This window comes from Fundulus heteroclitus, chromosome 17 (assembly GCF_011125445.2).
Source record: "Fundulus heteroclitus isolate FHET01 chromosome 17, MU-UCD_Fhet_4.1, whole genome shotgun sequence".
NCBI lineage: Eukaryota > Metazoa > Chordata > Actinopteri > Cyprinodontiformes > Fundulidae > Fundulus > Fundulus heteroclitus.
In genome coordinates, this window is record NC_046377.1 from 9,339,021 (window position 1) to 9,359,203 (window position 20,183).

Below are 20,183 nucleotides of genomic sequence, written 5' to 3' on the forward strand. Positions count from 1 at the left end.
AGATTGTAGATTTCAGGAGAAACAGGAATAGGTCAAATATTATTTCCATCATGGGATGGCTCTGTCCTGAGGACTCCTGTACAACCTCTGGAGATGATTGTGCAAAGGATTGTTCATAAAATGAAGAACGTTACAGATAACCCTGAGCTTCCTCTTTCGCAGACCGTAGTACATCAACAGCGTCTTCAGTCCGAGGCTTCTCCAGATCTGCCGTAAGACAGACCGCTACAGGAGATCCTTCCTGCCCACTGCCTTCAGTATTTACAACTCTTTGAAGAGTCCGGCAAAATATGAGTCACAGCAACATCTAAATCCCCTTCAAGATAAAAAAAAAAAAACATTGAATAAAATGGTGGTCCTTTAACTAACTTTACTCAGTGTTCAATAAAAATTACCGTTGCTAAATTTGTTTTTCGGGTCAGTGGCAAGAATAACTGGATTTCAAAGATTGCTTTGCTAAGAGCAATTGCCCACTGTCATCTATAGGAAAGGAGGAGAACATGGGATGTTGCCTTTCTCCAGAGGTCATTGGGCGAGAGGTGCAGTAGACCTTGGAAAGTCCGTCACAGGGCGACCCAGCTAGTTTACATGAAATTCATGTTTTCTTGACTTTTCCATTTAGAAGGAGGCCAATAGAAAAGGACCTCTGTCATATTTATACCCCTAACCCTACAACATGGTTTAGTAATTCAAAGTTAATTGACTGTCTTCAACCTGAAGTAAGATATAAATTGCAAAAAATGCTTCAATAACATGTGGTACTGTTGAGCCTTTAATCTGGGATTTTGTTTCAGCGCTGAATAAATGATCTAAAATGAAAGATTTTTAAATGCTGTTTAGAAAGTATAAGTGACAAGCATAAACTGTTCATGGGTGAAAGCTGAATGGTTTGAGAATCAACCAAAACAGTATTACTGTGAAAATAGTTAGGTCCCACTTGGAAAAGCAATAAAATTAGACTGGAAAACCAGACAAATCATAGCCGAAGTCCACATTCGAGTTTTTAGAAAGTTTTTCTGCTTGACATGAAAATGACACTTGTTTATATAGCCCGATTCAAGATGATTCTTAAAGCGTTGGAGAAAAGAAAATATTTATTACAAGCATCTTTACATCACAAAGTGTATGCTTGGTTATCTTAGAGCAATGGCGGAGATCGGGTGCAGATACAGGTGTGTTGCTGTCAGTTCTGTACACAGATTGCGGGTACATAATGTGGAAGGTGATGCAGATGTCAAACAGGAATAACATGGCTCTTTTCTGTGAACCAAGTGGTAGCTCCTTCTCAGTCTTTAATTCATACCACTCAAGCAAAACGGTTTTCACACTTGCAAAGGCTGAGTATAAAAATACCAGTACTGAAATTTTAACTTATTATATACATTTTTACGTTGTCTTGTTAAACATTAAATAATTATTTGATAGTTTCTAGGATCTACTTGCATTATTAACCTCTGGAAAAAAAAGACACTAATATACCGTTGTGTTAACTGACCATAAAACCCTCTCTTCGTGCAATTCAAAACTTCCCTGTTATTCGCATCCTGTTATGATACATGTTTTTTTTTTTTTTTAACCAGCTCAGTAATGGCCTCTTTATGAAATATGACAGACCTAACTGAAAATCTTTACCATATTGCTTTGGGTAGTGCGCTTCATGACAACAATAGCGTGCGTTGCTATGAAATGATACAGTTTTTGGAGCTGTGGCCCTTCCGGCGACCTGTCTGTGAGCCATGGCTGAGGGCCGTGAGGGCGGTCACCCTCGTCGGGTAGTCTTCTGCGTAGTAACGGCCAACCGCCCGAGGCTGGGGGATTGGTTGGCCGAGGAAATATCCCTCTTCCTCAGAGTCCGACGACGACGAGGAACAAGTCGAGCACCAGTCGTCCTCGTCCCTGTGGAGATCCATGAACTGGTCAAACCGCGAGCTGCTCTGGTTCGAGCTGCGAAGCATGTAGTCAGATCGGGTTTGGGAGAAGGCCAGCGGCAGCATGTGCGTGGGGTGCTGGAGGCGCATCGCACCGTATGGTGGGTTTGCTATGTCCTGCTGCTGAGGATCAAACGGCCTCTGCGCTCTCCCCACAGGTACCATGTGAAGCGCGTTGTCCGAGCGGGTTTTGCGGCTCCGGTGGCGCCGGCCCTGGCGGTGGTGTTGGGGCCTGCTTCTGCCGTGGTGGCTCGTCGAGTGGCTTCTCGCTCTGCCCAGCTCCTCCGGGCAGCACGCTCTTCTCTGTGGTTTCTCGCTCATAGGGATGTTTCATGACGCTGACCTCAAAACCGTCGTTGTAGCCATTGTCCACCGTGTCCTCTGAGAACTTGACCATCTGAGGGGGCCTGGATTGCGACTTGCTCCTCCTCAGAGCTGGAGCTTGAACAAAGGATGCGGGGAGGCCCTCTGATTGTGGAGACATTGAGTGAAGTCCTACAGGACCAACCCTCATTCCGAGCGCTACCCCATTCTCTTCCCCCTCAGCTCTCTTTTCCATGTTGAGCCCGAGGGAGTTTGCGCTGTGGTGAATATGTGATGAATTAAACGTTCCCATGTTGCTCATTTTTTCACACTCGACAGTCATGGAGGAATCGTGGATGGTGTGAAGGTTGTAGGCTGTGGTTGCATCTCCATCCACCGACGCACCTAAAAACAGTGAACAAGAAATGTATGTCGGAATGCGTTTTTTGACATTTAAAAGAAGGAAGAACCCAATCAAGACAATAAGCACAATGCTTACCAGTGATGTTTGACAAAGCAAGGGAGTCCATGGAATCTCCTACGCCCTTTTCAACCTTCCTTAGCTCATCAGCGATACACTCCAGGGAGTCATCATACCACTGTCTTGTGTCTGGCCAAAAGGCCTGTTTTCCTACTCCAGACTGCTCCTGATCTTGGTCCAACTCCAGCTCTTGGATCTTTCTTGCACTGGCGGGACCTGGATGGCTCCCATAAGCCGAGTCTCCAAGGCCGTCCTGCGACTGGGCCCAGTACATTTCCGGTAGATGCTTCTTGTCTATCAAGCCAGGGCTAAGGCTGTTAGCTCGAGACTGAACAGAAGTTTGGCTCTGGGTGGGACTGGTAGGGGTGGGAGAGGAGGGGTTACGCCCAACTGATGTCGATTCGGACTTTAACCAGGGATCATTTATTAGCCGCGTTGCATCACCGTTGGGGCTTGGTGACTTTAGACATGACGGCTGGAGCTGGTGTAGCATCCCACGATCACCAAACTTGAGCAGAAGCTGAGTCATGTAGTCCTCGTGCTGAGCCCACTCCTCCGGATCCTCCTCTCCACCGGCATCCTGCTCTTCCCGCTCTCTCCAGAACCTCTCCTCCTCCAGTCCGAGACGGGTAAGCTTGCTCCCCACTATATCGATGTCCCCATCGGCGTCTCCATCTCCCTCTCCCTCCCCAAACCTGTGCTCATAAGCAGTGACAGCAGCTGGAGGACTAAACAGCTGTGACTGACGCCACTGTTCAGCGGGCCTACTGCTCTTCCCCATGCGGACGCTCCGTCGAGATTCCCGTGAGCGAGCCGATTGGAAAGCAGAATCTGATGAGTCAGAGGCATGTACATCTTCCCCCTGGCTGCAGGCCTTTGAGCAATAGATGCGACCTTGCTTGGGTAAGAAAGGACAACCCAGCAATGATGTCTTACACTGGGTACAACAGAAGCACTGGTCTGTGGCGTGCCAGTGAACACCTTCATAGGTCATCTGAGCATGGTCGACACCTAAAGAAAAAAAAAAACAAGAATCAAGTCACTGTAATCTTGTTTTCAGGCGTCCAACCAGGGACGTAGGTCTGATATTAAATCTCTTAAATATCAAGGCCCCCTGACTCACTGCTTTGTATCTCCAACATCCACTGCAACTGCAGCTGCAAAGTATTTTTGGTTAGATCTATAGTTTCTGTGCACCTCTGGAGTTTAAAAATGCTTCTCAATCTGCTTTCAAGGTCAGTCCAATTGGATGAACAGTATCTGAATAATGTGCATCTATCCTCCAAATACCTCTTACCACATTGCCATGGTTGCACAGGATTCTGTATGTTTGTATTTTTAACTGACTAGTTTTTGTGAAGTACTTTTTGTTGTTAATTGGTGTTGTATAAATAAACTGAATTGAATTCTTGAAGGCGGATAAAACTACTTGCCACAAGTTCATAGTGTTAAAAATATTAAAAGGTACAATGGACATATTTTTCTGGAAATGTAGGTAAGAAACGCCCAAATCACTTTTTGAACAACTGCGCATGTGCAAGACCATCCTATCAGCTTTTCCACTCCTCAGGGGAATCACGTGAAAGAATCTTCCAAATAAACTCTGGTTTAATGTGTTTCTAATGAGGCCTTCCACTTGCTCTCATAAATTTGAAAGACAGTTTGCTTCTTGCGACTCTCAAAGTATCCTGTGAGAGCAGCGGAGCTACAATGAAGGGTTGAAACTGAAGGTCACTGGATACATAAAAGATAGAAGTGCACATGTCCAGCAAAAGGAAACTAACAAGGAACGAGCACGCACATCGGCGCCGAATGAGCACTTCACAATCATTGGCATGTGGGACAACCAATAGATAAGCTGATCCCGCTGGAACTCGAGCAGATCATCCGCTATACCTTTAACACACTCATTTATAAAAATGTCTTTAGTATTGCTTACCTATGTTTTCTCCACAGGCCTCACAGTACTCCGCATACAGTGACTCAAAGCACCCACAGCAGTAGGGCCGTCCGTTTTTCATGATGTACCGTTGTCCGCCTAGCATCGTCCCGCACTCAAAACAGGCAAAGTGCTTCATGTGCCAGTGACGTCCCTCTGCCTCGGTGCATTCATCCGCAAAGATGATCTGGGTAGATATGAAAAACGCAGTCAGCTTGCGTCAGTTTAAAATGCTACAGTGGCTAGCTAGCGTTGGACCATCGGGCACATTACCTCATCGCAAGAGGAGCATCGAGGTTTCATGAGCTCTGCGTGGTGTCGGCCACAGAAGATCTTGCCGTTTTGATAGAAATAGATGAGATCTACCAGGAGCTCCTGGCACATGGAGCACGCAAAGCACGCCGGGTGCCAGCAAGGACCGGGCCCAGCTCTGGAGGCGAAAATGGCCATCTCCCCTCCATTAACGCCGCCACGACACTGTCAAACACAAACAGGAGGTAATCTGTGAGATAAGGCTGTCCACCCTGATGGTGATTATTACTCTTTGAAAGTCTGGGAAAGAAGGATCGCAAATGAAGCCGCTAAATAGGCATGTGGAATGTGTGAGATAAGCAGACAGCGGAACGTGCAATATGTCACACCGGTGCGTCTTAATAAACGTCTATTTTCATACGTTCATAGAAAAGAGTAATACTCAGAGATCAAGTACACCTAGTGATTTTTTTTTAGAATTCTATTAACTCATTTTATTGATTTTCTACATTATTAAAATTATAATATGACATAAAATCAATAAACAATATTTTTAATGATGGAATTTTGTGTAATGGCCATGTTTAGCCACCTAAATCATGGTCATTGATACCCCTCCACAAGTAGGGCTGGTGACAAAAGGTTATTGCTAGAAAAGCTGAGAGAGCTGTATCCATGCATATTCACAGAAAGTTGAGTGGAAGGAAGAAATGGATTAACTAAATAATAATGGAATTAACAGTGCTCATATACCAGGCTTGTGGGGAATGTGATGTGAATCCCATTTAAACCCGGGTTTCCGTGGAGATTTTCCAAGCTGTGAACTGTGGCTTGAGCGAGCCACCAGAGACGGACGTATGCAGAACACGGGCTACAGCTGTTGCATTCCTTGTTAGACACCAGATCCAGCAATGCAAATGAGCCTATATTAAAGCAAGATTGGCCTTCCTGACATCCCAGAAGTGACAAAGGCTGTTCCGTCCGTGCCACGCTGGACCAAGGCAGTAATTCATCCCAAAAAAAGACAGCCCAGCCAAAAACACTTATTGCATATTTTGTGCAATACCAGAAGTAATTTGACATTTTTATATTAAAACTTCACTTTTTGTAATGCACTTCTCAATTTTTTTTGTCGTTCATTTTGGGATACGCCTGTACACCTCGTTTTAACAAAAGCAGCTAGAACTAAGTAAGTTGATCACACTTGGAGCGCCACGAAAATGTAGCTATTTTAGGGATCTACTCCACTCTCTTCTAAAAGCGCAGTAGCTCGCCCTGAAATCAACAGCAACTCATTGGTAAGCACCTCTGATCCGTAAAGCGGCCTTGGCCTTCTGACAAAAGATCTCATGACTCCACCGCGATCGTTAAAGCCTGTCTCAACGTGCGGTCTTTATATAACTAGGCATATTTATAAGGCATTCATCGGCAGCTATGGGACAGCATGCCCAGCTGTTAGCCATTATGACCAGTTTGGACAGACCGGGGCCTTGAGAGCCGTGGTGTTGCATATCCCTGAAGGCCGAGTCTAGCAAAGCGATGAGGTTCTGTGCAGTCATTAAATGTCCCGTGGTTGACAATAGCATATGTTTGCAGAGCTGCCGTAAATACATGCATGTCCGGTCCAGTGCGTGTGTCCGGTGGAATCCGGTGAGCATGTGTTTGACCTTGCACCCCCCTTCTCCATTTTAGCGTCTGGGTTCCCGAGTGGTGACAGACCGCATCTGAATGCTCAGGGAGGGGAATTAGCCTCATCTGCTCCCTCCAGGAACGCCTGGAAGAGGATGTGGTTGACTCACTCTTCGGAGACGAGTGCATCGGAAGCCACATAACACCAATATTTACGTTTGGAGCAACGAAGGAAGGAATACGATCGGCCGCACTTAATGTTTCTGTTTAGAATATCGGCGAACGCAGCTGCGTCTTGTCCCGGGCTCAACCCGACTCTGTTCAACAAGTCAAGATCGCCGCGCAGCGAACAGATCTAATTACGCCACTTAGTGTGGAATTGCCGGCTACACACTGAGACCTTGTTTGTGTAAAAACAGGATTTCAGGACTCAGGCGAAGAGAATTACTAATTAATCCCGCCGCCTTTTTTCCAGTCTCTCACGTTGGGTTATAGATGGCTGGCAGGAAATTGGCTGAGCTCTTCATGAGGAACTGGCCTCTCTCCGCTCGGGTTAAACATGAGCCCTCCAATTTCCCCGTTTCCTCTCCTGCCCTAATGAGGAAGTTTATGTCAGTGATTAAAACGGCTGCATTAGCGAGTCAGAACCAGCCCCTCGGGCTGCCAAGGAGAGGATAGTGGATCGGCGACGCATGATATAAATAGCTGAAGATCCTCCGGCTTCTTTGTGACCGCCATCTTACCTCGGCGTATGTGTGCACGGTAAATGTGACGTGTGTACGTGTGTGTTGGGAGGGGGGGCATACGTTTTCACAGCGAGTGTGTTGCAGGGCTCTGGGGAGGATCTTCGGCGTCCCTCTTCCCAGCGCCTCCCTCTTCCTTTGGTTGCTGAAAATTTGGAGCTCCCTCTTTTCCTCCTCCGTTAGGGACTGGCAGTAGCGCAACTGTTGGGGGAAAAAGAAAAAACACCAACAAAAAAACATAAGTGGGGTTGCAAGAAATATATCACATAAAATCCCAATAAATTACACAGAGAAAGTCACAGTTGCAAAGTGACAACATTTTCAAAAGTTAAAGAGGTGTGCAGCAATTTCCAAAGTACTTTGAGAGGAAAAGCGAACGCTACAGCTGATAGCGCTGCTTTCATCTCTGTGTTCATGCTTGGGTAAAAGCAAGTCCGACAAAGTCCAAATATGGTTGGAGAAAGAGTTTAATCACAGCTAATTCTCCGCCCAAGGCTACTTTGAAAGGATGGCATTAGCGACATGCAAACCCTTCTTCTGTATTTAGAGAGGAGGATGAAGGCTCAGATAAAAGAGCAGGGCCGACCTAACAACCAGCTCAGTTGATGTCTAAACAACAGTAAGCGATGCTGTCTCTGTCTCTTTTTTCCTTTCACAAACACACACACACGCACATCCTTGTCTAAAATACAAAGTGAGGACTGTGCCTTGACTTTCATAAACTTCGATTCATTTTCAAGCCTTTCTATGACCCTAACCCTAACCTTTACCAGTACATACATAACCCTGACCTAAACCTAATTGACACCTTAGTGGTAAACCTAACCCCCGAGCTCATAAAAAAAAAAAACATTGAGGACCAAAAAAATGTCCTCACCTTAACAGTAAAACGAGAATAAAATGTTCTCACTCAGCTGCAAGTACAAGAACACACACACACACACACACACACACACACACACACACACACACACACACACACACACACACACACCTTATCCCCCCTAACCACAGCTAGTCAAGCATCACTTCGCTTCCCCCGGCTGCCGGGACTGCTAACAAACATCATAAAACCGCTCAGTCAAACACCGCCTATGTGATGAGTGTACCTATTGTGTATCTTCCGTGTGTGTACAGACCCCCACCCCCCACCCACCCAGTTGATAACCCTCCACCCTATCACCTAATGTAAACTCCTGGATTGTAAATGGGAAAGGAGAGCTGGTTTGCACATCATAAACAGAGCGAACAGAAGAGATGGGTGTTTGCTTTACTGTCGCACATTTGTGCTTTGTTTTGTTCGAGGGAATGTGGCTATTGTTTTAGGTTTCTGTTCAGCAAGACTCTGTAGAATTTATTCAGCTCCTTAATCCATTGATTCGCCACGCTGTCTGCCGTGTCGTCTGCCCGGGTTGATTGTGTATAAATCCAAGCGTGTGCTCGTCAGTACGGTTTAAGGGGTGCTTTAGCCTTGATTTAAGCACCTCAATATGAAATAGGACATCAATTAGGATAATTTTGTATATTGAGCTGTCACAGATTCCTTTAATGAAAATAGCTACAACTTATTTTTGCTTAAGACCAGCAGCATATGTAAGGTTGTCTAAGCCATACCATTTCTTTTTTTCTTTTTAAGAACTTAAGGAGTATTAACTACAGAGCCAAATATGATACGTTGAAATAAATTTGGGAGTGGACAGGATTTGAGTAGAATTAAGTTAATTTAAGATGATTTAAATTGCGTTAAGATTAGTTTATTTAAGTTGAATTTAATTTCATTTAAAGAAAGTTAAGTGAAAGGACTAGGTTAAGTAAGCTGAGATTAACCTGAGTGTGTCTTTATTCTCTCCCTTGGGATAAATTTGTCAAGGCCTTCAGAGAACTTGAGACCTCAGTCCTACACACAACTTCAGAACAGGACAATCATACACGATTCAGTTGATATATATATGATATATATTTTATATATGATATATAAAATATTGAAGTTTGGAACTTTTCGATAAAACATTTCCTTTCAACAGAGGGGGTGCTCATAATATTATTTACAAGTTTGCAGAGGAGTTCTGTTAGTGAATTGAAAGAATTTAAGAAATGTCCCCCATTCTACTCAGTAAATCTGCCCCAGATCTTTAATAGGCTAATTGGTTTGTTTTGATTATTGGGTATTATTGGTTGTTTTGGAGGCCAATCCTAAATTTGGACTCACACAAATAGTCAGAACATCGCCAGCGCTTTTTGTCCCCACACTTTTTCCTTTTACTCAACTTTCCATGAACATGCTTGGATATACAGCACTGTGCGAACAGCCAGCTTCTTTAGCAAAATAATTTTTATGGCTTCTCCTCGTACTGGAGGGTGTAAATGACTATTTATCCCACAATGTTGTAGGCCATGACCTTGGCATACCACACTGGTCTTACAATGTATTTGAATTTGGTGCGTTCATTAAGTGGAAGCCATAATCATCAAAATGAACAAAAATAAATGCTTGAAATGTATTACTTTGTTGTAATCATCTATATAACGTATACGTTTGTTTTAATTGAAATGGCAAAGAAATAAATGCTATGATATTCTTATTAATTGAGATTACCTCATTCGTGTGACTGTAAGCAATCTTCCTACATCTGCATTATTTTTACTAAAAGATAATCCATGTCACAGCAAATTGTACATTATAAAACGGTGGTTTATAGATGTCTAGTACAGTATGGATTAAGTACTGGTTTATATTTTTAATCTTTTCTGCGTCTATACTCCATAATCCTTTTTTTTTCTGTAAATTTCTTGTCACACTTTGATCACAAAGTTCTTTCTACCTCATTGTCGTGCGGTGGCAGCTGGTAGAGGAGCTGTCTGATCCGGTGTTTTTCTCCCGGGCTGTTGACGTACGGCACCTTGTCTTCTGGCAGACAGGCGAAATACATCTGGACCTGGAGAGGAAGAAGACACGTGCGTGAGCAGATCTGAGCGCTCACCAGGCCGTACAGCAACTCCTTTGTAGGGCTGCTTAGAGGCATTAAGGAAAGTAGAGTCTTTCGCTGTCAACCGGGCATATCAGTGTGTATCTTCCTTTTGTGATTCCATGGGCCAAACATGCCAATCTATATCTAGTCACAGGCGCCTGACTGTGAAATCCGCTCACACACAAGCAGACAGCGAAGGGATTGTAAAATGTTAATGTTTGCCTCGGTTAATTTTCCTTGACAGGAGGAACGGAAGCCAGAGCAAAAGGTGCTTGGATGTCCACAGAGGGTGGAAAAAAAAACATGGCAAAGTATTTTCTGACTGAGCCGAAACGAATGTCTTTATCCTGAGTACACAGACTTAAATGTGGATGAGCATAAGCTCAGTGCCAGGGCAAGTCTGCACAAAATATTCTTACTTGCACTAAAACCTCCTGCTTATAGCAAACAATTTTATACAATTAAAGTCCAATTATGTGTGTTGGGTCTTTGGGCTTTGTCAGCGAGTTATCCTATGTCGAAATTAGATGGGTAATCTTAAGGACACACTGAAAGACCAAGATTATATGTGCCTCTCTCTAAAATGGTCAAATTAAATGGTTTTGGAAGGGCAGACTTTACCTGTTCAGGCCTGAGTCCAGGTGGCACCCAGGCGTACTCTTCAAGCACACAGCCGGAGTCGTCGTCTGAGGTGGAGCTCCTCTGAAAGCCCACAGACATCATCTTCCCCACCTTCCCTCCTGAACGAGCCTCCATGTCCGGCCCTCGAGGTACAGGACGGTCCCTTCTGTCGCTGCGCTCTCGGTTCATCAAACTCAGGCACTGAAGACAAAAAGAATGGATTGAGGATTTATATTTGCAAAAATACGACCTTGTGTTTTATCAATTCTTTGCTTCTTTTGCATGTCCCCCCCCCCCCCAAATTATACAAAAAATGTATAATCTGCATTTGACCCTTTTGTCTTTGTTTTTGCTGGAATATTGGTGACACTGGGTTGCCTTGCAATTATTGCTTGTAATTGCTCGCAATCAGTCAATTTCCCATTGTTTTTTTAGAGTCTCAACCATATAAGTGCCTCTACCCCCGGCAGTGTTGTACAAGTGTAACATACTGCCTGTAACATAAACATTAGGAGAGGAGAGAGAAAACAGTGAAGTAAAAACAGTTTCTCTGCAATTTAAGTCAGTCAGTTCACCTTTAATGAAAGAAAAACGTTTGCAGGTGCGTGGCGCTGAGGAGGCCAGGAGGTGGCCAAGGACCATCAGATACTTGGATTAAAAAATGATTAGGTCAGATTAGATTAGTTACCTCACTACTTACTGAATTAATTAGGGAACAAACAACATATTTTACAAAGGTTAAAAAGTATGTGCATTACAAGTTATTTTTTAAAAAAACTGAAAAAATAAAGTGAGTCACAATAAGATTAAACAATGGTAAGAATAATGACATTTAAAAATTATGAATCAGTATTTAGGAGTAATCGCCACAAAAAGAAACAAAAACCTATAGATGGTTGTGCAAATGACAAGAGTTTGTGCTACATGTATAATCTTCAGCTTGCTTATAAAGTATATAAGCTATTCAAAACATTGAAAGAGTCTCTGCAACTAAACCATTAGTGAAGTCTTATTGGGACTTGTGTTTACTCAAGGACTCAAAAAAAAAAAATGGAATTTAAAATCTCCCAAGTTTGACAAAACCAGAGTCTGTCCTATTTTAAATATTACATCAGACAACTCCTTTAAGTTTTAACTTTTCCATTAAGATGCCCACAAATCTACTGTTTCGAGACTGCAATAAAATACAACCCAGCAACGTTTCGTTTTCAGCCCCCAAAAAAATCCAATGGCCTGAACTAAATGCCATGAAACCATTGAGCTACAACTGTCTGCAAAACAACATGCACTCGTACTATAGCGGGAATCTGCATTCAGGAGCATTACAAACATCTTTTGTTCTCCACGTTTATGAGCTGATAACGGTCGGACCGGCGAGGGATTGGAGACCCATCGAGTCTGTCTCCCTCTCCTCCGCTTTCAGCAGTAGCCTCCTTATCTCACAGCAGCTATGTTCTCTAGATCCCTCTCAGGCTGATAACAAAAGCTGAAGGTGTCGAAAAGGCCACTTTTATGTAGACCCTGCCCACTCGCCACATCTTTCACATGCAAATAAAGACCAGAATGAGTTGTTGTTTGGGTAAAAAACAGACTGAAACTTCACACACCCACCTCAAAACTGTATGTAGATTAGGTGTTTTACATAAGAACAGCACTTTGAAGGACATTAGAGTCTCGGTAGCTTGTATCGTGCTATAATTATCAGTGTCAAATTTCACTGGCACTTATTGCACTTGTGAAATTCCTTACCTGTGAGTCGCTTGTTGAGGTAAAAAAAAACAACCAGTTTTATTACTTGAAAGGTAAAAAGGGGAACCTACACTTCATTCTGGAGGCCTGCCCTCCATCATGTGTCACCTTGCAGACCTCCAACGTCACACCATGTAGTAAAACCCCAGGAACAAGATTTGGGGCATAAAGGCATTCCTCCAATTAGCATACAAGGCTACAGAACGTAGAATTTACAGATTAGAGCCGCAGTTAAAGGTAAACCCCGCAGCTCTTATCATGGGATAAAAAAGGAATCAGACCATTGCTTTGTTCCTTGGCAGCTAATCTGTTAAAGTGAGCTACAGCTAGATAACGTTATCAAGCAGAAGCTTTTCTCTTTGCTTGCCCTAAATCGACTCCTGTCACCCAGTTAAGATCAATAAGTGACGAGATTAGATGAAGAAACATATTTTTAAAACGCAAATTTGTGTAATTAATTGCTCTTACTTTATAGCCCACCCCTAAAATGTCACCTTTGGTAAAAAGCCTCAAAATATGATAGAGTTAGTCAAATTAACATAATGTGAAACTGAAAACAATATAATTTATGTATTGTATTCATTTGAGAAAAAAGTATTGAGACAATAAGGATGAAAAGTGGGATATGCAAATGATTCATATATAGGATAAGTTTAGATCAAACTATGGTTTCCTTCTAGTGTTACAATTATTTATGACCTAATTTCCTACACGCAATATGACTGCAATCAGTTGAAGCTAATGTGCAGAGCATTTGACTCCCTGGCATTCTGAAAGTTTATTTAGCCTTTTTGAGCAGGGAGTGTGCTCATGCGCCTGTTGTTGAGTTTCAAAGCACATACCACCTACTAGGGGCGTGAGGGGGATCTACACCGTTGTTAACATTCCTACTGGTGTGTCGTGCACGGAGATCCCAATCGAAATGTTGTCATGTAGATGTGTTAACAGGAGCGGGAAAGAAAGTCCTTTTTTGATGGATTGTGCTTATATGGACAAGGCCCTAGGAGAGCTGCTGCAAAGATCTTGGAATCAATAATTGTGGAAGGTGAAATTAAAAATTTTCACAATTTTTATTAACTCTTATTTGAGCTACCAAGACTATCTTGTGTTTTCTATCCCTTGTAATTACAAAGACCTATTAATCAATAACCAAAAAAAGTCCCCCTTCGCTTCGCTTTGAGTGAACTTGAGCGGCTACGTCCTCATTCATCATGCTCACAATGTACGTCTGCCCTTCAGCTCCCCTGCCTCTCATCCCGCAAGCGACGGGGAAAAGGTGACTGTGGGTTCCTGAGCCAATATACACAGCAACTCACATTTCACCATGTCACCACTTGGCAATAACACAATGGCTGTCTTTGTCAAAAAAATAAAATAAAACACAAACAAAAAAGTATTCCCCTTCAAGACGCGGGTAACAGCGGAGATGCGACAGAAAGAGGTTAAGAAGGTTAAAAAGAGAAAGTTCTTTCTTTTTCAAACAGGCATTTGGGTTCAAAACATTATGTCTGAGCAAACAAAGGCCAGATGCAGTCTTTCTAACTCACCTGCAACCATACGCATACTTGAAGAATACCAGCAAAGTACATCATACTCCCTTTTTTGATGCGGGAGAGATATAGGACACCGAAATACTAATGGTATGCAAAATAAACACCACTAACTACATCTTAATCATATACCAGTAACATAGTAATAATATAGCTTTAGGTCATAAGAGGTCTGCCCAGCATAGGGCCGAGAAACTTCTAGTGTAGTGGCTCACTCATCACAATGTAACATCCTGAGGAAACGCTATATTAACAAATACAGAAAACTCAATATGACCACAGTCACAGTCACAGTCACAGCGTCTAGATAGATGGATCTTAGAGGTTGACTGGAAGTTTTAACTTTGCTATCTTCCTGCTGCAGGTAGCTGAAAAATGTGGGAATGTTAAATTGTATATAAAGAGTAGTAAACGGTTTAACAAAGACAAAAAAGTGATTTTTTTTTTTATAGGAAGTGCATGACATTTGATGGGATGGTTAATGGGTGCATTAAGGCCTGAACACACCAGATCAGGTGAGGCATCGGATCCGACAGAAAATCGGAATGCATGATGTCTGCAACAATTAGAATATGTTGAAGTGAATGAGGCACAAACTGATTGCCATTCCCCGTGACATTTGTTGGACCTGTGCATCAATTTCACAGGAAAGCCATGAGTCGTACAGGACTCGTGGCAATCTTAAAAGGTACGAAAAAGAGTAAAATGTGAAACAGCAGTCTTCTTTGAGCTTGTTTGGGCAGCAACTGCAGATTTGTGATTTCCGGTATATACGCAAACGCGAATACTCAATATTGCAAGTCCGGTGGTCCATAGAGGGAACCTCTAGACAGAAAATTAGCGGTTTTAAGAAATCACATCAGAGCATTAACAGTCAGACACATCCAGTGTTTCTTACCTTTTATACCGCTACTTTCCTAACTTCCTACTTCTTTTCTAGCTTCCCATAGCAGCTGGCTGTGCTTCAGTGCTAGTTTATATATCAACAGAATCAATAAGCACAGACAAAAATAGCTGCCAAATGACAAAAGAATAAACATAGGGATCATAAACAACTCCATGATCTCCAAAGCGATGTTTAATGTTAGTTTTAAACAGCTACTTTGCTAAATTCCTATTGCAGCTCGCTGTGCAGCAGTGCTAACGCTAGCTTTTACCTATATAAAAACAATAGGTAGATACAAAAATTGTTGCTACATCTTCAAACATTAAATAACGAAACAAATCATGAACAATTCCAAATAATTCAAAAGCATGTTTCATATAAGTTTTAAACTTTCGGTAGCAGTAAGCTGTGGTTCAGAGGTAATACTAACTCCAAACTGAAGAGGATCAATCAGGGGAGACAAAGATAGTTGCCAATGCGAGAAAAATGAATAAACAAACAGGTCACAAAACCCTACAATGTGTGAAGCAAAACTTAGTTTTAAAGCACCTGAAAGAGGTTGTCACATGACAAAAATACATAAAGAAATGTTTTATGCATCTTTGTAACTGCTACCTTTTTAAATTCCACTGGAGCGTAGCTGTACTGACATTCTAATGGGAGCTCGAATGCAGATACGTGCTTCATATTAATTGAGTGAGCAGTCAAAGCATTAATCTGTTTTGAAAAACGAATTAAAATCTACTTTATCTAAAGATGATAGGATTTACTTGAGCATCAATTATTATTTTGTGGAGTTCGAAGATTGAGGTAATTACTTTCTGGTGGCTGGAGAGGGTTATCCTGAAGACCAAATGGGTTATGGGAGGTGTGCAAGAGACTTGAAACAGCTTGAATCAGACCAGCTGCACCAAAAATCTGAGAAGATCCATTTTTTAGAACAGTTTGACAATGATTTTTTTTTTAGTCTTACCTTTACTAAAGGCATCTATCTCGCTCCATTGTCACACATAACTGTGATAAACCTCCACAAATTCCCCGGTCACTCAGTTTCGCAGCTCTGGCAACCTTTCTGCGGCACGGAGTTGGAACAGATCCATGCTCTAATGGTATCCAGATCAGTCAGGAAGTATCCCTCCCTTCAAAACCTTCTTCGAGCAGCTTTCAAAAGTTAACGTCAGCTATTCGGACAGTCTCAGAGAGCAGTCGGAGGAGCAACCCGTTGAGCAATCCAAAACCGTCCAAGTCCAGTAGGCAAGCAGGGAGGGCAGGGAGGTGACTTCTCGATCTGCAGTATCTCTGATCCCGCTGTGACTGTGTGCTCCTGGGGCAGCCAAGCCTTGTCAGCCCCTCCCTTCAGTCCTCCCCTAAAGAGCAAATCGCCTGTCTCTGCACTTCAATACTCTCTCTCCCACAGACACACACAAACACACTTCAGAATCAACACCCCCTCACCCATGTCTCAATCTCCCCATTCCCTTCCTCCACTGGCATGACACCGAGCCCTCCAGCCAGTACCTCACTGGGCTGCATGATTCCTGAAAGCCAGATGATATCTATCCCCCCCCCCCCTGACTCTTTTTCTCTCTAAGTTTTTAAATGATGTTGTAGACCACGAGTCACCTTTATCGTAACAATTTAAATGTTCATACTGGCAATGGGCGAGTTTTACAGAAAACTGTTTGTGCTTTGTGTCAGTTTCTCTCGTTTATACCTTCATCCGATATGCCATTCATGGTATTAATGCAAACTGACCATATGATGTGCTTTTCTCTGTTATCACGGGGTCTCTAAGATGCATTAGATGTCATATGTTCCCCTAATTTCATATTAATGTAAAGAATACACAAAGGCTTCTGACATACATCCTTTCGTAGAAGATATGATGGATTTAAAGAAGTATTTGCTGCTTCTAAAGTGATAACACTTAAATTAGAATTGCGTAAGTTTCTTTGATCTGTTTTGTGCCTGGGCCTGAAAACTGAACATTGTTTGTCACCGGATGTTTTGGGTCCAAGACTCGCTGCCAAATCAATACGCTGATCTTGCCACGATGCAGAATTAGAGATGGGGAAGTGACACAGAGGGCTAATTTCACTCCCTCTTCACAACAGGGGAAGACAAGACACGCCATTCAGTAGCTGGCTTGTTTAAATGTTCATTTGGACTTCAACAAGCATGATTTTATGTTGTTGTTTTTTTTTAGTCAAGATACAAAGTCAAACTTAATCAGGGTTAAGATGCATAGCCTGATAATGCTATTTGTTCAGAACCAGTGTCACATGACTGCCAAAAGTAATAGTGTGTTTGGCTTGTACTGGGAAGTTGGTACTTTAACTTGGATAGTTGCAAACAGTTCATTGGCGCTTTTTAGGGTTTTTATATCATAACTATGCATACCACCATATAATCTCTACTTGTTAGCATGTTAATTTTGTATTGCAACAACTAGCACCTTGTCATGGGTTTCCAACTTGTAACAGGAGATTCACAATATATTGAATTGCAGTTGCTGTAACAGTATACATCGGCACAACATTAAAGATGCAGTCGACTACTTTGATGCAATTATTGGTGGGCTTTCATATTTCAAGTGCCATGCAGTCTGATGTTGCATGATAATAATGTGTTAATATATCATCAGACCTTTAATTTGGAAAGAGGGCAATATTGGTTAATGGCAATAATATTTAACAATAATATCAAAATTATGTCCATTTATCCATTGTCTATATCAAGGCTACGAAGGTGCCTGCCTCCAGCAGTCATTGGGCAAGAGGTGGGATAAACCCTGAACAGGTCACCAGTCCACCGCAGGGCGACACAGAGACATAGCAGACAAAGAACCATACATGCACGCAGTCATAATAAAGAGACCAACTACCCCGACAGTCATATTTTTGGATTTGAGGAAAAGGCTGGATTAGCCAGAGAGAACATGGAACTCAATGCAGAAAGACCCCAGGCCAGGGATTCTAACCCAGCAACTTTTTTTTTTTTTTTTGCTACAATGCAGCAGTGCTGACAACTGCAATAACTTGCAGAAATGAGTTTTTCTAATAATCTTCAGCCCTACTTACAATTAAAATGTGCTCAACTCAATCCCTAACACAACCCCTGATGCTTTATCATTCCCAAATCAATTCTCCATAATTCTGACACAAATTGAATGCAGTCTAACTACAGTTTCTTGACCAACTACTTCATTTATGCAGGGAACACTTATAGCAACAGTGCAACCACCTCTTCCTCATGCTTAGAATATAGATAATACTATTTAGTTTCTCACTGGCAATATTTCTACAGCTAGCTAAAAGTGTCCCCTCTGTGCTGAAGATTATGCGGTATTTTAAAGGCCGTTCTTCCGAACTGAGACGCCTCATGTCTTGCTGCTGAGTCTGAAGTTAAATATTAACCGTGCTTCCTCTAAAGTCAGTCTCATCCATCTCAGGAAATTCTCATGGTCGAGATCTGTCCAGTCACACCCTCCCCTTGTAGACATCTCCACCGCCCTTCTTCTTTTGGAGGTTCTGAATGATGTAGAGGAGAGGGGTCCCCTGTTCTCATCTCTCACTTCAGGCAATCACAATGAAGTTATTGTCACAGAACACTTTGCTTCGGGAACCTCTCGACGATCCGACAGATGTAGCATTAAAAAAAAAAAGAGAGACAGAAGAATATAGAAATAAGAACCATCCAGAATTGTCCAAAGAAACCAAAAACAAACTGAAAACTGTTGCATCAGTAAAAAAAAAACTGAGTCTAGAGATATTTGTTTTGATTATTTGGTCAAGTTCTGCACCATCCATCATGGTGAAAGGCTGAAAAGAAGCAACAGCTTCATTTAAGGAGTCAAAGATGAGAAATGAGTTTACTCAATTGTCCGGTAGACAAAGATGCCCTCTCGTCTGACAACCCAACAAAGTCGGCTTCCAAATAGGGCAGCGGTGCTGTTTGTCGCATGCCATAACCTGTTACAAATGAGAAATGACTCACTTGGCTAATTAGATTGGGAGAATGAGGGAGAGAGAGAGAGAGAGATTCTGTGTGCTTCAAAAGGAGACTTTCTTCTTTCTTTTCAAAACATTTTAGTTTAGTTTTTTCTTGTGTACTAATTCATATTTAGAAACTGAGCTTGAGAACCAGAAGAGCTTGACAATCATGTCCACAAGGTAAAGCTTTCAGAAAAGCTCCTCGGTCTTCCAACACTCTTGGCAGTGCAGCGGGAAAAGCTTCTCTTTTGTTCCACCCTCAGACCGGTTCGTGTTGGGTTTCCAGAGATATTCATCTGGTGATGCATTTCGCAAGCTCTTCAGATATTATATAGGCAGATGGGCAGAGATGACAACCTCAGGTTTTCCTTTCTGAAAGCGCAGTACTTAATCCTAATAATGAAAACAGGGAATGAGCGGGTGAAGAATGCTCCTGCATGAATGGAGGACAGCATTGAGGATGAGCGGCTTTATTGGGGACAATGGACTGAAATCTGTCTTTCAGACCAGCCCTGGGCTCTTGGCCAGAGACCTATGGTTCTTTAGAAAAACACAACTGACCTTGCTGTCTCTTTGGCTTCCTCCTAAACGAGTATAAAGAGTGCAACAGTGCAAAGTAAGGACACAAATGCATAATGCATAAAACTGTTAAATTGGCTATTTCCTTTTTTTTTTTTTTTTAGTTATCTGAGGTCTTTTAAGCTGCTAAACCCTGGCAGTAAGGTCAACAGTCACAGGGTGCCTCTTATTAGGATATCATACATTGCCATTTTTAAACAAAAGAACAATCTGACAAAATCAAAAATAACTTTATTCCGAGTAAATGATCAGTATCTGTGAATAGGTCAGGAGGATTGTAATGATATGATAAGTGGGCTCAATGTATGGCAGCACAATGACAACACCGAATGACCTGAAAAGAAATATAGGACAATTACCTCCATAGTTATTTATGTGATAGGATACAACTGAGTAATAGCATAGATTAAGTCTGATTAAGTCTATACAATAATATATATATATATATATATATATATATATATATATATATATATATATATATATATATATATATATATACACACACATATATATATACACATATATACAATTAAGTCTATACGTAATTCGTCTACATTTA

At 42.1% G+C, this 20,183-nt stretch overlaps 1 protein-coding gene across 1 annotated transcript; it reads right to left on the minus strand.

Moving 5' to 3' along the window:
* Positions 1-1,076: 1,076 nt before the first annotated feature.
* Positions 1,077-16,377, minus strand: prickle1b (prickle homolog 1b). The gene is given in 9 exon segments (XM_012853358.3): positions 1,077-2,252; positions 2,254-2,636; positions 2,731-3,723; positions 4,652-4,838; positions 4,925-5,128; positions 7,339-7,476; positions 10,098-10,211; positions 10,866-11,066; positions 16,024-16,377. Coding segments are annotated over 9 exon segments (2,808 nt in total). The 5' UTR covers positions 16,039-16,377; the 3' UTR covers positions 1,077-1,679.
* Between the last annotated feature and the right edge of the window lie 3,806 nt (positions 16,378-20,183).